This window comes from Echeneis naucrates, chromosome 24, assembly GCF_900963305.1.
Source record: "Echeneis naucrates chromosome 24, fEcheNa1.1, whole genome shotgun sequence".
NCBI classification, from domain to species: domain Eukaryota; kingdom Metazoa; phylum Chordata; class Actinopteri; order Carangiformes; family Echeneidae; genus Echeneis; species Echeneis naucrates.
The window spans coordinates 16,436,856-16,454,700 of NC_042534.1; the positions used below are offsets into that span (position 1 = coordinate 16,436,856).

The 17,845-nt window shown below is 42.5% G+C and overlaps 1 protein-coding gene across 1 annotated transcript in view; it reads right to left on the reverse strand.

The window, feature by feature from the left end:
- Positions 1-1,870: 1,870 nt before the first annotated feature.
- bach2b (BACH transcriptional regulator 2b) overlaps positions 1,871-17,845 on the reverse strand; it is an 87,129-nt gene continuing 71,154 nt past the window's right edge. The window contains exons 3-5 of the mRNA XM_029496642.1: positions 14,077-15,588; positions 3,187-3,393; positions 1,871-2,433 (exon numbers count right to left, since the gene is read on the reverse strand). Of these exons, the coding sequence (XP_029352502.1) occupies positions 1,924-2,433; positions 3,187-3,393; positions 14,077-15,588 (2,229 nt within the window). The 3' untranslated portion in view covers positions 1,871-1,923. The remainder of the gene's footprint in view (positions 2,434-3,186; positions 3,394-14,076; positions 15,589-17,845) is intronic.

The window sequence follows — 17,845 nt, forward strand, 5'->3', positions numbered from 1 at the left end:
TATTCAAGTCCTAAAGAAATACAAATATAAGATGTGAACACTCTTATACTAAAACATAAGATTCCTTTTGTATTTAGGTTTCAGATACGTCTTCTTCATAGAGATTTTTTTTTCACTGTATATTCATAAAAATATCAACAAGATGTTTCCCCTTGAAGTGCCAATTTAAGTGCTCCAGTCTCAGACTTTTAAGGGGTCTGAAACAAAGATCGAGACCCTCATTGAAGTGCTAAATGGCTCTGTGGCCGGAAACAAAGTGCCTGAATAATAAGTCAAATTAGTTGAGTTTTAAAAACTTTTTTTTCCCCCTCCAAAGGGTGTTTGTCTTATTCAGGATCAATTTGAGAAAAAAAAAAAAAAAAAACAAAAAAAAAACATAAAAAAGATAAAACTAAGTATCTGTCACATAGTTGTTGGCTGCACTTTTCATTGTCAAATGGCATTAAACGGCAACACTGAAGAAACCCAAAGCATGTCTGCAAGCGTGTCCACAAGTAGCATCTTTAAATACTGATGAGAAACAAGATTTACTCTAAAAAAAAACAAAGCAGATTTTTTTTTTTTCACATTTAAAGAGGAATCAAAGGTGGAGAGAAAAGCCTGGCCTGAGCTGCGCATCACAAATACATCTTGAATGTCTAAATTTTTACATGCATGGGGCAAAATATTTTACATGTGTGTGTGTGTCTTTGTGTGTTGAGTGTGTACATGTGTGTCGAGCTGATTTCCTGAGTATAAGAACATTCACCATGATGGGGAATATTCATTAGGCAGGACAGGAAACAGCAAGCAGAGATTTTTCCCTTAGCAGAAAGGTGCTTGTTATAACCCCTGGTGAAAAAAGAAACTTCTAAGCTTCTACCTGTACAAAAAGAAAAAAAAAACAAAAACAAAAAACAAAAACCAAAAACCACTGTTACAGTCATCATGCTCCATACTATATACATGTCTGCCAAACAAGCACTTGAAAGCCAGTCACTGTTACAACATCCAAATACAATGGTATTGCTGATGAGTGGGAAATAAAAATAGTCATTTAACCACCTGCAAAAACCTTTTTTTTCTTTTTACTTCAGTGCTGAGGAAGGCAAAGGAGGAATGTTTTCGGTTGCAGCCTGTACAAAGTTCTCCTGTACAGAAATACAAATGTGAGACGCTTGAAGACATTTTTGCATATGAACATTTTACAGTCTAACTGCATCGTAACTTCCTCGTGTACAGAAACTACTGTATTCTCATTTTTCATGAATTAGTTTGAACATTCAGAGGATTTTTTTTTTTTTTATTCCTGAGTTTGAATTGCTGTGACGAAAAGGGCCACTAAGATATAGTGAGAAAAGAACCGCAGGGAGAGAGAGACAGGGAAAGAGAGCGACAGAGAGAGGTAGAGAAGATTGATACAGACAGAGTGGGAAGAGAGAGAAAGAGAATGAAAGAGAACGAGAAAGGCAGATGAAGCAGAGATACTGTTGGTACACAGAGAGACAATGAGAGCTGCTGTTTAGGTCCGATGAGGTTGATCTATGAGTTATGATGAGCGACACACGAAGAACAGAGTCTCCAGTGTGTAGGTTGCTGCCCGGCCGAATGTAGCACCACTGTAAAAGTTTGGTGAGAAGTTCCCACTCTGTCATGGTTAAGAGGAAAATACCTGGAGAACAGTATTGCTGCTGTTAAGACAACTTTAGTGTCAACCGTTCAAAAAGAAAAAAACAAACCAAAAAAAAAAAAAAAAAAAAAAAGACAGCACAAAAAGACATAAATACATACAAAGCTTGTTTTTTTCAGTGAACACTGGGAGAGGCCGACATCTCAACAACCCCAAGAAAGGGTTTGTCAGAAGAATAAAATTAAATAATAATAAAAAAAAAAACAAACAAACAAACAAACAAACATCAAAACCATCAATTTAGAGAACCACCACTACTTAGTACAGTCCTTCCTTGGCTGCTCATCAGTTGTACATTTGTCAGTCATTTCCTGACAAAAATCAACTGTTACCGTCTGGTTGGACTTTTCCGTGGACAGCCCTGACTTTGTGTACAAGCTGGCATCTTGGCTGTCAATATCTTTATCCGCCCCGTTCCTGACAGCCACATCGGGCTCACTCTCTGAGGGTCCAGGGGACCCGTGGAAGCTGGGTTCTGGCGTGGCCGGGCCCGAGTGGGCTGTGAGGTCGATGCTGGTGGTGGTGTCATTGACGGCAGCGGCAGGTCTGTGGGGACGCTTGGGCTCGTGGGTAGCGTTGTTGCTGGCAGTGGAGTTGGAGGGCCGCAGCACGGGACAGTAGTGGTGTAAAGACTGGACCTGCTCGGGGCTCAGCTGGACATCCCTGCACACTTCCTGGGACAGGCAGGAGAAGTTCTCCCACAGCTCGCCCATACACGCCTTCAGCTGGTTCCTCTCCGTCAGCAGCTTCTCCTTCTCACACACCTGCATGTGCACACACAAACACGCAAACACACCCAGATTAGGACACTGTCCTCAGTACAGTGTGTCACATCGCATGAGAGTCAGTGCTTGGCTCTACATGGTTAAATAAAGAGGTCCTGCTGGGAATTATATTTTAATTACTTGCATTAGGTCACCATTGTACTAGGTAGAAATATTGGATTTAAATCTGGGCCAGGTGTTGATGAAGTGGCTGGGAAGGTAACACTGTGCATGAGCCAGATAAATATAGTGGTCTACAGAGTGGAATAATACTTCATCATTGGTTGGACAGTGCTGTGAAAATGTGGCCATGGGTTTATTAATGAGTCAGAGGTTGCTGCCTATTGATGGGACTGACATCAACATAGCCCCTGTAATCTCTGTAATGTCCAAATCTGCCATATTATGAGATTACCGGATACCAGGCTGTAAATTATTCTCCTCTGCCAACATCACATCGCATACAGCTGGAGTTCCCTGAGCTGCATTCTATATGGAAAGTGCTGCACGACTGATGTTATTACTAGCTTGGGACTTTTAACAGACGGCTGTAACATTTCTGAAGGCTGACACAACAATTTAAGCAGACACACCAGGGGCCACTCTGGTGCTGATAAAGTGCTGACAGAAGGAAGCTGCACTAAACAACTACAGGCCATCTGAGGTGTAGTTCATCACATCATCATTTCAGGTGGTGTGTAAGGTAATTGTTAATCCTGATCAGACTCTTGGCGCTGGAAGCAGTCAACTCACCAGTTTTCTGATTTCACACTCCAAGTTCAGGATGCAGTCGAGCTTCCTCTTGCGGCAGCGCTGGGCCGCAATGCGGTTCTTGCTCCGCCGCCTCACGTCGTGGATGAACTCCAGCTGCTCCGAGGTCAGTTTGTGCATTTTCACCAACATTTGGAAGTCGTTCCTTGGAAGATTAGTGATTTGATCAACAGGGAAAGGGAGCTTCACCTGGAAATGGAAGAAAAAGATCACACAATATGCATAAGACTAGTCCAAGCAAAACTCTCTTTGTCCTCACTGTATAAAACAAAGACCAGGGATGGTAGGTAGCTTTTTGTTTGAGCATCAGCAACTCAGTGGTTATTTGTGCTTATCTCCCAAACTTTGACACACAGTAGCAATGTTTGTCTTCCACAAATAAAACCAGTTTGTACGTTTACAAAACAATCGCAGATTACGTGAGTTCATATCAAACAGAAAGACTTCTATTGTTCCTTCCTACCCCACTACTGGGACGAATTGTAATACTTGCTGGGGATAAATGGAACAATGCCAGGCCATTTGCTGAAATAAAATTCACACAATCCAATTTATGCCAGACCTTTATTGAAGAATAAAAATTGGGCACTTAAATTATGTAAAAATCTGTAGTGATTAAAAAAACAACAACAATTTCTTATGTAAATTAAGCTCGTGAGGGTGTCTGTGTTTGTGCATGCGACAGTAAGGTTCAATTACCATCGCAGTTAGGGAAAATCTAGATGGCTGCCCCTGTGATTCAGGCATTTATACAAAGCATCCATTGGAAAGAGAAGAGCTGCTGCTACTTTGGGCAAAGCATTGAACATTGCTCTCTTGCCACTTCTTCTGGGTGCATGGAAAGGAAAAGGGAGACTGATGGGCCCAACAACCAGCATGGATATATTCCCTGATCTCACCTACTTTTGACAGTGCTCAACATTGTTTATTGATACATTTATGAAAGGGTTACTCCACATTATTCCAACCAATTCCAACTGAAGTGAATCAATTGACTTAATAAAAAAAATACATGTGCATTGAAATAAGTGCATCATCATCATCATCAAAAGTACCTGCAGAGTTGTTTTCGTTTACTTTGAATGATGAACTGTCACTTGGTTGAAGTTGGGTGGATTTATATGGGGTTTGTCGAAACAAAAATCATAAACATGTAGGTTGTTGCTCCCTAACATGTGCAACAAAGCCACCAGTGAAGGAAATGTCAAACTGTTTGTGCTCGCCCACACAGACTTGAGAAAAGATCTAATCAACTGTAAAAAAAGAGAAATGTGTGGGTGTACAATTCCTGTGCAGGGCCTCGATGCAAAGATTTGAACCCTTATTTTTACTTTGGATGTATAAATCCACAATTTCAGTCCTATATATACAGAAATTGCATTAGGTGGGTTTTCCAAATGTTTCAGATATTTCTTTTACTGACAGACTCTGAGTATTTCTCCCATGAGTCTTTTAATTTGTAGTGTGGATTGGGGGCTTTGAAACAAAGAAAATATTCCCAGGTTCTTTTAAGGGGTAATCACAACCTCAGTGTTTCTACAATTCCAGCTATAACTTTGAATGGGCTCTGAATTGGACCCTAATTTCATCATCGTGTCTGTGAAAAGAAGCCCAGCCGGTCGACTTTCTGATGCAGAAGGTCTGGAATTTTCCACAGTTGGTGCTGATTTTGTATTAGTTTACTATGTCAGATGTTAATGTTTTAAATCTTCAATAGCTTTTTTTATTTTTATTATTATTATTATTATTATTTTTTTTTATTTCTCATACTAAAATCTCATACTTTGGTGGCAGCCTGGAGAGCAGCTCACACTTTGATTTCGGGAGGGTAATTAATTCAGAACTTCTCGCTTAACAGCAGTTACCAGATTCAACCGCTAGATGGCAAAAGAGCACCAAAAGAGCACGGGCCTCGCAGAGCAGGACTTCAATCCTCAGCTCTCTTCACCTCATATTTAACATGTAGCACATTCTCAAGCATGGGGGAAAAAGGTGATCCAAGAAAAGAGTCCCCCTCCATCTGTCCTGGAAGAGAGCCTCTCCATCTGACCGAGGAGGATGCCAGTGTTTGGGGCCTAGTGACTTTTCAACTTGATCCAAATAAGTGTCAGGTGATTTCTGGGGTCATGAATACCATGCAGCAGCTCGCACCAGCTGCGGAACAAAAGAATTAGTGGAATAAAATAAGCAGTAATTTGGCACCACAAACCCAAACCAGAAAACCAGATAATCCCCCAGTGATATGACAACATATCAAGGTTGTATGTGTTTATTCTCTTTTTCCCAGTTTGGAGAACAACAAGTCAGCCTCCCTCCCCGAGGTGATGGCAAACCTTATGATAAGCACATCATAGGCAGATCCACCCCAGTGGTATCTGTGTGCACCACAGAGCTTTAGCTCTAGGCAGAGAGGGGAAGCAGTGGAGGCATAACAAAGAGCCAGAGGAAGACAGCCGGAGAGCTTGGCAGAGATGAGAGGAGCTGCAGCGCTCTCTTTCTCTTCTGCCTTTCCCTTTCTCTCCTCGTGGCTGCCTCTGTGGAGCGCAGGAAGAACAAAGCCAAACAAAGGAGGAAGACGGGAGAGAAAGGAGCAAGCGATGTGACTCCACTCCATACCTGGCTGCTCGAGCGGGGCCAGATGCTCCCTAGAGACCCTTAAACGCTCAGATGACTGCAGGCAGAGGTTGCAGCAGAGGCAGCTCAGCTTTGTTTCTCTGAACTGGTACACAGTGGCGGCTGAGCTGTCACCTGGCGTAAGCACCGCACTCGTGGGGATAAGCCGCGGTGCCCACTTATGACAGAAATAAAATTACTCCTCACTCAAAGGAAAATCTAGACATCAATCTCTCTCTGAAACAGAAAATAGCTCGAGTTTCCTCATTATAAGTGCAGCCCTCTGAGCCACCAGGAGCCCTATTTCTCATCTCAGCTCAACATCTGCATGCAGACACATGAATAAATGATGGCCTGAGCTTTCAAGGCCATGCTGGGCTCTTGTTACTCTGCCAGGGCATGACAACTCTAGCCTCAAAGAGAGGCGTCGGGAGAGCTATAAAACATCAGTATGAGCTGCCAGCTCTATCTAAAGCAAAGCAGAAGATGACTTTCTTTGTGATTAGATAGCTTGTGTACCATGCTGCACACCCCTGCACAGCTATTGCACCAATCTTATGGCCAAACACGAGAGAAAGAGACGATGCAACCTTGTGCTGGTTTCTTTCTCCTCTGCATCGACCAGTCACTGGTACACAGGGGATGGCTAAATTTAGCCACCCACCATGAGAACCAGTTCAGGCTGGGATGACAGAGTGCACTAGCACGCTCATACATTCACACCCGACTGTTCTCGATTTACATTTCCGTCTTGGTTTTATTCATTCATCCTTCCGATCCTCAGTCACTCCCTTTGTCTGGGTTATTCTTCTTCAAACAGGGTACAAAGCCAGAAGTAGGGCTCATCTATTATCTGGACCTGTGCTGTGCTGGGCCTCAGCCCTGAGACAGTGCACTGCTAAAATATGATGGATATTGGATGGATGATCATTTTCACCTGCTGAAAGGTTTTTTTCATTCAAAATAAAGCAAGTATGCATCGTTTTAGACCTTTTTGCTTTTTAAATACTTTATTGTGTCGTATAACTTTTAATGGATAAATCTACCACTTTTTCCAATGAATGTACATGCAGTCATTCATGATGACACTGAACACCTGAAAAAAAACAAAAAAAACAAAACAAAACAAAAAGAAAACATGAGGTCCTGCGATAAAATTCTAGTTGAGGATAGGTCGGAGCAAAGGTGTGAAACTATTTCTAAATGCTTTGAATGTTTGCCAGTGACCTAAAAACAGAAACTTGGACTCTTCCTATAGTTGGCCATTCAGCAAGTGAGGCTTTGATCAGGGAAATGACCAAGAACCCAACGGTCACTTTAACGGAGAGACCACAAGACCTGAGAATGTAACAGAGAGTTTACAAAAAAGTAAAGAGGTCTGAATATTTTCTGAAACCACTGTATGTTCCATTTAATTACAACATGAGTCTTGATATAAACCGTGAATCTAAAAATTGTATAATTATTAGGTAAACTAACAACAAAAATGCACATACACAAAACAAACACAAAGGAGAAAATTACAGACACTTGACCCAAGTTATAAAAAAGAAGAACCAATCTTTGCCAAGGAGCAATCAAACATTCTGTCACTTCTCTACTGAGTAAACCTACCACAGGGAGGGATGTGTTTGGACTTGCTTGTTATGCAGAAATATGGTATTACGCCTTTAAATATGTACTTGAATGCATGTCATGCTCTGTTACTGAACACATATATGAGACTCTTCAATTTTCTCACCACGCTCTCAGAAAGAGAGGAAATCATGCATTAATTCATTGGAAATTGAGGAAACCCAAGTGCTATTCTTTTTGAAAACTGATTTTGGGAAGACAAGGACTTTGCATGAGTGGAAAAAAAAGGCTTTACGTACTCTGGCCAATGGAAAACAAAAGGACCTTGGACTTCTCTCAGCTCATTGATGAATCAACCAAACTTAATCACTGAGCCTATTATGAACTTCAATTTGAGGTGCGAAAAATATTGAAATGGTTTTGAATTCTCTTGTTCCAGTTATTTCACAGCTGGTAGGAAGCAGGAAGCAGGTATCATGTCGGCCTTCTCCGGACACTTCCTTCAGATGTTGTGTTAGGGACAATGAATCTGGACCTCAGGCCAGCGTCCTTGCCCCCAACTGTCAACTGTCTAGTCTTACTTTAAAACCTACTGAAGCAGTGTTGTGTTGTGGGCTGAACAGCTGCTAGTCTGCATCAGGTGGAGATCTGGGGTTGAGCTGGACTGAAACAAGTCGATCTGTGCTCACCTGCTCTAAAGCCGTAACACTCAGATTCATTCCAACAAAAACAGCTTCTCTGTGCATAGCTGTTGAGCCAAAGGCCTCTGGGCTCTCAGCGCTATCATATTTTCTCTGGCATTTTGCTTTTACCAATTTCCTTAAGTGATTGCTGCGTGACACCTCTGCTCCAGGTTTGAGTATTACTTGTCCTTGTCTAATCCAAACCACAGTGAGATCTTATCTTCTAATATATGATTCAGAACTCTGCACATTTGTATTCCATGGTCTCTGTAATTAACCCTGTTTTACACCTCACATGCTTGCAAATTATAAAGCAGCATAATACACTGAAGTCCTGAGTTATATCTCAATGAAGGTGATGATGAGAGGTTTCAGTTCTGCTTTATCACGGTGGTTCAAGTGATCATCTGCAACATGTTAAAATAACTATTGAACTATAACTATAGCTTAACTGTAACTAACAATTTATATAAATGGCAGATGTAATCATGGAATCTGGCTTGTACTGTACTAGCCTCATGAAAATCTTTATCCGTGTTTATATTATTTTGATATTATGTGCATATTTCCGTGGAAAGAAATCAGGCCCTTTTCACTTTACTGGCTGCAGCAACTGCAGTTTGTTTGGAATAAGTATATTTCAAAAAAGAGCAACTGTGAAAAAAGTGTTAAAATCAACAGGACCCCCCCCCCCCCCCCCCAAAAAAAAAAAACAAAACAAAAAAAAAAAAAAAACTTGCAGTACTGGACACACTATTTTTTGCCAAGCTTCATCTTGGAATGTGAGTGCAAAAACATCACATCACTGGGCGCCAAGCTCCAACGACCTGGCCAAAATCAACACAACAAAGAATCTTGCAGATTACCACTGTAAGGTAGTTGGATGTTAAATGCCTCAGTGCTTCCAGGAAGACCACAGGATGTAAAGCCATGCGGAGGAATAAAGTCCAGCCTGATCACACAGACGCTTTATCCTCCTCTGTGCAAGCTCAATGAATGAAAGCACAAAATCTCATCTTTATATTTATTCAGCACTCAAAATTGATGCAATATACACTCCAGGAGAGATTGGTGAGGAAATTAAGTGGCTTTATATCTCATTACCTTGTTACTATGATTTCTTGAATATGCATCACGGTAGATAAATATAGATTTCCTCGTGAAATGCTTTCGTAAACAGCCCTCCCTCTGCTCGATTCGAACATGTCTCCCATTGTGAACTTTGTTACAGGTTGCAAAATAAGGCTGCTGTGTTCGCGCCAGCGCTCATTTTATACACATCACCTTTGTTAAATATAAAATTATGAGCGAAATGACAAGTCAAGCATGTTCCTGATGTTTATTTCGAACAAGCATCCTTACACGTCTTGCTTTCACAGTGTGAAAACAAGATCCCCTGGCAGCTTCAGATTTTCGTTAAAAGCTAATGTACTCATTCAGCTGCACTTACCATCACATGTTTTTCTTTAGTTACATAATTATTCACGAAGAACACTCACCCTGACAAATATTGCTTCATCGCACACTACGTTACCCATAGTGCCGTGGGATTTAGGGGTATTATCGCACAAAAATAGCACCACTTTGTATGGTTTCATGTTGACTGTGTATGCATTTACATTAATCACCATCAAATGCAACAAAACAAGTACACAAATATTATGAATATCAATGACCGCAGCCACATCATATCTAGAACAGGGTGAAGCATTGCGCAAGGGTAAAAGACCTTTCATTAAATTCTGTGCACTTCCTGTCACAAGGTCATTGTATTACTTGCTTTGCATGACAAAAGAAGAGAGAGAGAGAGAAAAAAAAGCCTGCTGATGCATCAGCACTACTTCCTAATTCTCCCACTCACTCAGAGATCAATATTTGTACCTCTGTGGCCAGACGATACGCTGGAATGAGCTCAACGCCTACACTGTAAGCAGGAGCCGGAGCTCTGAGAGACACAAAGAACGGAGGAGACAGACTGGGGAACAAGTGGTGCTGTGAATGCATCTCTATAGATCAATCAGATACAAGTGGATGCGTCACTCAAATTCTCCTTCAGCAATGTCAAGGTGGGATTGTGGCAGCGTACAGAGGGGTCCAAAAGTCACTGTTCATAATATAAGCCGTGGGCAGCGTGATTGCAAGGTCTGATCTACTCACTGATTAGAGACCTGTCGGGTGTTTCCACAGGGAGGCCACAGCTAAAAGGCTAAAATCCATTAAACACATTAAAGAAATCCATCTGCTATAACACTACAGCCAGCAAAAAGTGCTTTAAACTGAACAAAAAGCTAAGCAAAGAAAAATAGGGAAGACCGGGTGTGGTTGGAACACAGGAAGAGTTGTAACACAATATTCCACCAATCAAGAAAGAGAAAGGAGTCATATTTGCCCACCTCGCCTTCAATTTCACATGGTTGGAAACAGGTGCATGAAGATTTTACATTTTGTTGACCAAAACTACATTTTATTTCATACTTACACAATTGAAAATAAAGTCTACTTTATTATTTGATCTACTTACAACAGATCAAGCAAAATGTGACATTTTTTGCAAAAGCACTCTGCTGCTAAACAACAGTGTGTTACAACCATCCCTTAACATACACCTAAGAGGACTTTCTTGATTTTAATCATTTTATACCATGCCTAGGTAGAGGAACAGAAAGACTACAGGAGAATTATAAAACAAAACAAAACAAAACAAAAAAAAACATTTACTGGGCCACAAAGAAGGACAAATCAGTTTGATCAGTGGGGAAGGGATCTGCCCTGTAACACTGACAAAATACTACTCAAAGTCAAACTCAAAGTGTGATTTTCACATAGGTGCAATGTAGAATTTATTACCGTAAGTATTCATACTGTTATGAAAATTTATTCACACAGACATTAACACATGAGTTCTGTGATACTCGTGTATTGTTTTGAATAGGTGCCATTTGTAGTAAACAAATGTGGGTATTTTCTATCTAATTGAGAGCTGTAGCTCAAAAATTCAGTAAGTTGCAGGAGCAGCCGAAGCAAAAAGTGTTACAGCCATCGCCGGTCTCCCCTGGAGAGTTGGTGAATTGGCTCAGTATAATCTCAAATCCATATCTTAACATTGTGCTAAGATTAGTTTACATTAGCTGCTACATTATTTCTCAATGTGTGGGATTACAACCAAAAGCTCTTGCACCAAAACAAATTAAGACTATTTTAATTACATTTTTGTAAATGTAGCACAAGGAAACAAAAGCAACAAACTCAGTCATGGTAACATTAGCTTTTTACTAAGTTAGTTTGATTTCTCATTAATTCAGTTTAGTCAATCTCACTCAATTTAGCAGTTTACAGATGCCAGTTTGTTGCCAGTTAATGTAAGTATTCTAACAGCCATAATCTACAGTGCATATAGAAATATTCATACCATTTAGAATAAATTAACTAAATATGTAAAAATTTGGCAGTAATGGGTATTGAGTGAAGATTTGCGAGGTAAAGGCATTAGGAGGAGGCTGCACAATAACATATTAAATGGAATGTTTTCTAAAATCAATGTATATCCAACCTCCGTATACTCAACTAAAACTGGCACAGTTTATCTTTCTTTTTTTTTTTTTTCTCAATGATTTCTTATTTTGCACTTAATCCCTTAGCCATATTTTCTGGTAATATTGTACAGTGGGCATATTACAGGAATAGCTCCAAGATTTCATTATCTCCCTTTACACTGTACATTTTCTTTGAAGTGCATAACAGGAGTTAATTTAATCACTGTTGTTGCATAGGACATAAGCCAGACTTTGACCGTAGCAGCATACATTACTGCTGTCATAACCAGCAAGACCAATTTCCTCTGACACAAATTTAAACCACTGTGACACTAAACATCAAAATCCCCTCACAGAGCCATGCATTTGATTTGCAGTAGATAATGTATTGACCTTTCAGAAGTTGCTTGTCTTTTTAAAGTGACTTTGCTGGCTGTTGGGACATTGTACTGATATTCCACTCCACAGATGTGGTTCACATGAGTGCAACAGCCCATAACCAAAGAGCAGGAGCTGCCCAGAGACCTCAGCTAACTCTGGCCACAGCACCTTAAATGACTATGCTTTGGTCAGATGGACTTGCACTTGAATAACTTCCTTCCTCATCGGTATTCATTGTGTCCAGTCCTTGGTCCTGGGCTGCTGCTATTTTTACCAAAGCTGCTTTCCCCCTCTGCCATTTCCTTAGCAAACACAGTGAGGAGAGCCTTCTCTGTATGTTTGTTTGTGAACCCGAATTACAGAGAACAGTGGTAGGAAAAAGAGTGGCCCAGGAAGCATGAGGTAGCATTTCTACCACATAAAGACCGAGAGGAGTAACCTAACACTGAGCTTCATTTAGAAAGTACCGCTTTGTGACCCCTGCTATAACTCTGCTGCAATAAAGTTCAGGGAAGATGGATCTGGGAAACACTAATTCATTGGAAGGTTATCAACAGACTGTGATAATTAGTCGAAGATAACCTCGTGCTTATTGGCTGACAGGCTTTACCCACACAGAGACATGACAAAGGAAACGGAAATCTCTGTCGGTCATTTTTGAGCTGGGTTGACAGCTCAGAGTTGTAAATCAGTGCCCTATAATTTACAGCAGGATATTCAGCAGACCCTTCAAAAGCACATAAATCTAACGGTGATGGGTCATGTTACGATGGTAATAATTACCCATAACTGCTGAGCATCTTTCTCTTCTTTACACAGAAAAGCACAATCCTGTCATGTTGCTCCCTTGCAACTTGCTCTGTAAATCTGATCACCATGGCAACACACCAGTATTTTTTTTTTCTCTCTCTCTCTTTCTTTTCTGTGCACTTAGAGCAGCCCCCTCCACCAAGCTCATCAAAAATAATTCTGCCTACACAAGCAAACATCACTCAGTGTAATACCGCGTCCATCTGGCCTTGCATTAACACAGAGATTCCTGATAAGTGTGTTTATCATTGCAAGCTCTGCAGCAGCCAGGGTATGACGTCACATGGGTCAGGTTTTCGTCACTTGCAACAGCACATGCAGACAAGGTGCCTAAAAAATTAAAGTGAGGACCACAAGGAAATAAAGCTTAATCTTTGTGAACGGATCGGAATGTGTTTCACTTTCTGTCATGTAATCGGGAAATCTGGTCATTTCATGTTTTTACATCTGCATTGCTCTCTATGTTTGTGCTGAAGTCTCTTGCTGATCTTTACCTGGTAAACAACAACAGCCGTCTAGTCTGCAGCTTTGGAGGACGTCTGCCCAGGTGGATTAGGTAAGGATGATTAGGGGATTGGCTATTCATCCGTCATCGTCAGCTCTGTCAGACCGCACTACAGCCCTGTCATGAGACTCAACCTCCGGTCCACTCACACTCTACGGCGCACCACTGCTGTAATGTTTTGGTTGTAATCCTTATAATCACACACCTTCACTATGGCTGCAGACTAGAAATGTCACAAGTCGACTAAAGGCTGCACAAAGAATTAGCATATGCATACTTTTGAAGGCGGATTATAGATGTCAGTGTTTCTGCCCACATAAAACGAGATACTTAGAGTAGTTGCCACAGACGGAGAGACAGACAGAGCTGGAGGGTTTCGATTCAGAGGGCAGATCTACCCCGGGAGAATCTTGACCCCGCTGTCTTTTTTACCACCATGCCACTCTCAGCTGGGCTGAGATGAGATGATAAACCAATCACGCTCTTACAAACAGCACCACAGCCTCCTGTGTTTAGACTGTCCTGGTGCATTCAAGGCTCACATATTCAGACTCATTACACAGATCTCCAGCAGTGCAGAAAGCAGATTAATAATATCAAAGCACATCTGTGCCCTTTGGTGGGGCTGTAAATCTTGCACCGAACACTCCTACTTCAATTACATGATGATTTAATGACTGCTAATGCAGGCCACTGCGGTATAATTAACCATGGTGGAATTGAGTGTGATGGCTCATCGTGCTACATGTGAAAGACAGTGTTTTACACTCACCTCTGGCCCTTGCTCCTGTACGTGGCAGGACTCGCTGTCTCCCTCTGAGAAGGACCCTGACTCGTCGCTGGAGTTGGTGCCGTAGGACTGCTCACATTTGATCTTCGGCCGCACTTGGTTAAAAAGAGCATCCCCTCCCACACTTGGCTCCTGCTGGTCCACATTTAGGCAGCGTGCCACGTTGGAGCACGGCGAGGAGGAGAATTCAAATTGGGGCAGGCTACAGGGAGATCCTCCGCTGCCGTCTTCCGCATAGGAGTATGAGGAGCAGGAGCTGGAAGTCCTGGTGCGTGTCTCACAAGGCGGCGAGCGTGGGCACACTTTGATTGGCACTGGGCAGCTGGTGTTGGGCCTTGGGCGGCATAGAAGTGGAGGTTCAGTGGAGGTGGTGCTGGGAGAGTAGGTCTGGGAGGTGGGGAGGGACTGGCTGGCTCCAGCCCACAGGCCCTTTGGCATATGCTCAGAGAGCTCCATCTCCAAAGAGTTCCCACCAGGGTAGGAATGCGCTGGGGTTCCCAGACGGTTGCAGGCCCCTGAGGAAAATATGACACTACGACGGTCCAGCTCAACTTCCTGTTTGCAGACCCCATCACAGGAAGCAGACTTGAGGGACAACCCTGCAGGGAAAACGTCCATGTCCTTTGGGGATGTAACAGACATATCAAGCTCCCCAGTGAAAGGCCTGAAGTCTTTTTTATGATCTCCCTGAGAGTTTCCTTTGTCCTGGGGGCAAACAAGTCTGTTGGCAAATAGCTGCTGTGATGTGTTGGGCAGACTGGGGAGGTCAATTCCTTTCTTGAAGAGAGCTCGGAGGCAGGAAGGAGACTTGGTTCTCTTGGTTCTTTCCACAGATATTGGGTTATCCATTTCCATGGCTGTCACACTGTCCTTATCCCTGACATCCTGCTCATCCCCTGACAGGCACAATGAGATGGCCTCTTCCTCTGCCTGTGGTTCAACTTTGATCTGTGCCAAAGGCAGCCTGCCCTGATCTGACACTGCCCCGCTAACGCTGCTCTCCTTTAATGTGCTTGGAAAACCTGAGGTACTGGTGTGTGAGGAGGTGTCAATATTGTGCTTGTTGCAAGCCCACTGGTATTTCCTGTACTTTGGGCATCGTGGCAGGTCTGACACCCCGTGCCGATCAAAGTCCAGCCGGCCATCCATTAAGTTACTGGGTATAGCCATTGCTAGCCTATCATTGTCAGGCCGTCGAAAGGAAGTGATGGTGTCAGCACACCGCCGCGCCCTGGGGGAGGTGGGCCTTTCCGCCTCTGACTGCATGCTCTCATCCTCCGAGTTGTTTGCCTCGGCGGCCACCTTGTGGTAGGGCAGCAGGCCATCGTCCTCACTGCGCAGCTGAGCTTCCAGGAAGCGAAAGCATGAGTCCTCAAGGTTGTGCATGCGCAGGAATTCAGCACAGCGGATGACCTCCTGGATGTTTTCTCTGCTGAGTAACAGCTTAGCAGTGTAGGCAAACTGCAACAATGGGGCAAATCCCCTGGCAGTGACCTGCAAAAAAACAGGGAAATTGCCAGCATTATCATCAGCACAGCCATTGTTCAGAACATTTGGAGTGTGGTGGGATAACCTGGCAGCTCCAGCAACTATAAACACACATCGTAAAGTACCAGTTAATTTTTTTATTGGGTCAGCACTGAACATTCGATACAGCGGTAAATAAGAACTGGTGCTGTGGGAATGTTGGCAGGTTGTGTGTCTGTCCTCATGTCCATAATAACAACCTGTGGGACATTCCAGCAGTTCACCACTGTCTGCTCTGTGGTCACTTCACCCACTCCTGCTACTGCTTTGTATTTGAAAAACCCCTACTTAGTGGAGGAACAAGTGCTGCTTTATGTGCATTCAGTATCGTGTTTCAGTCCTGGCAGTGGGGATCTACATTGAAAATGCCGCCTTAAATGTGTTGCTGAAAAACCAGCGACAGTTCTAAGTATACAGCTAGGTTTTAGCCACAACACTGAGGCTGAAGCCTTTTTTGATTCCTTACATGAGAAAGTAATGTCTAAGTGAAATCCTTTTTGAAAGCAACCTAGGTAACAAAGACAAAACTGATTTAAATCAATAGTGACAAATAGGAAACGCTGGAGAAAATCGGAGAACAATAAATGCATCAAATGGTACAATTATATGGTATGCTCTCCATACCATCGACCGTCAGGTCACCCTTTATCAGGAATTGTTTGATCACAGATAGCAGGAAATAACATTCTGACTCTGACCACACAGATTCATTATGGCTTCATAGTAAACCTCACCTCACAGTAAAATGAAAGTCTAAAGCTCTTTGAATATGTCCAGCAGTGCTCTTTACTGCCGTACTGCTGTGATTAAGGCCTACTCCCAACAGCCTCACTTTCTGTGTGAGTGCCCTCCGTCCTCAGGTCAAGTGCCTGTAAAGCCTAATGGTTTGTAAGACTACGGCTTATCCCTGTTGTGGCCATGTGGTGCAGGATGATAGAGGGAAGCCTTCCATTTAGACTTAATGCCAGATAATTAGGTAAACTCCTGAGCCTGCAGAAGTCCAGGCTGGGCTGCCCTCTGCTGCTGTGCACACACAGAAAGAAAGGCACTGCAGAAGCTGGCTGTAATACAGGCTGTTTGGAGATCAGCGTGAGGTTCACACCAGGTTCTGTTCATCTCTTTGCTCAGGCCCTAGCACCCAATCCCTGCAGCTTTACTCATGTTCACACTATGGCGACAAACACATTACAATTCACCACTCAGGGAAATGTGATCAAAAGGCAGAGAAAAAAAGGTGCGCACACAAAAGCAATTACAATTGATTCACTTTGAACCTCGGATGCTATTGTTTGTTCTTATAGAGCACCTTTTCAGCGACTGAGTGATGTAAAGTCTTTTTTACAAGACCTAACAGAGGCTCACAGATGTAAAGGATGAGCATGCCGATGTGGTTTTAATGAGCCGACACTTTACTGATTGTTTTGCTGCCTTTTGTTGGGGGGCACGAGAAGATGAATTACCCTACGTGGCACAGTCTCCACTATGCGAGCACTGCAGCAGCTTCCAGAGGTCCTGTGGTCTCTGCCAGACATCGTACTAGTAAAATAGGATTTTCGCTCCTAAGTAATTAAGCTTAAAAAACCCACAGAATTTGCTCAGTGGATTTTTTCCGCTTGGAAAAACAACTAAGTAGTATGCATGAGGAAGCACAAACATGTCAGTAAAAATAGCTTGAGGTCATTTGAGTGAGTCTAAGAACGCATGAAATCACCAGGCCTTGTGAATATTCTTGAAGATAAATAAATACTTGCATTAGGCTGCTTGTCTGTTGTTGTTGTAGTTGTTGTTTTTTTTTTTTTACCCCACAGAGCCAAAACTTCATCAACTTCTTCCTTGTGCATATTCAAAAAAGGCTCATGAAATCAGAGCTAATGCATCAATAACACTTAATAACACAGTAGGGGATATGTGGAACATGAGTTCTGATACCGACAGGGATTATGTGGATGAAAAACAGATACATCATTCAATTTTAAAACAACCAACTTGTGTCTGGATATAAATGGTGGTCAGATGATAACATATACACATACTGCACACATACTGTGGAAAGGTCATCGACAGAACATATACTGTCCACTCCCTTTTACTGACTATATCAGTTCCACACACTTTTTATCTTTTGAAGATACATCATGTCAGTTTTCCTGATGTTTAGTACAAAAAATTGACCTTAACGTGGAAAGGTTGTGGCTACAGGCTGCTTCCTGTGACCCAGACTGAT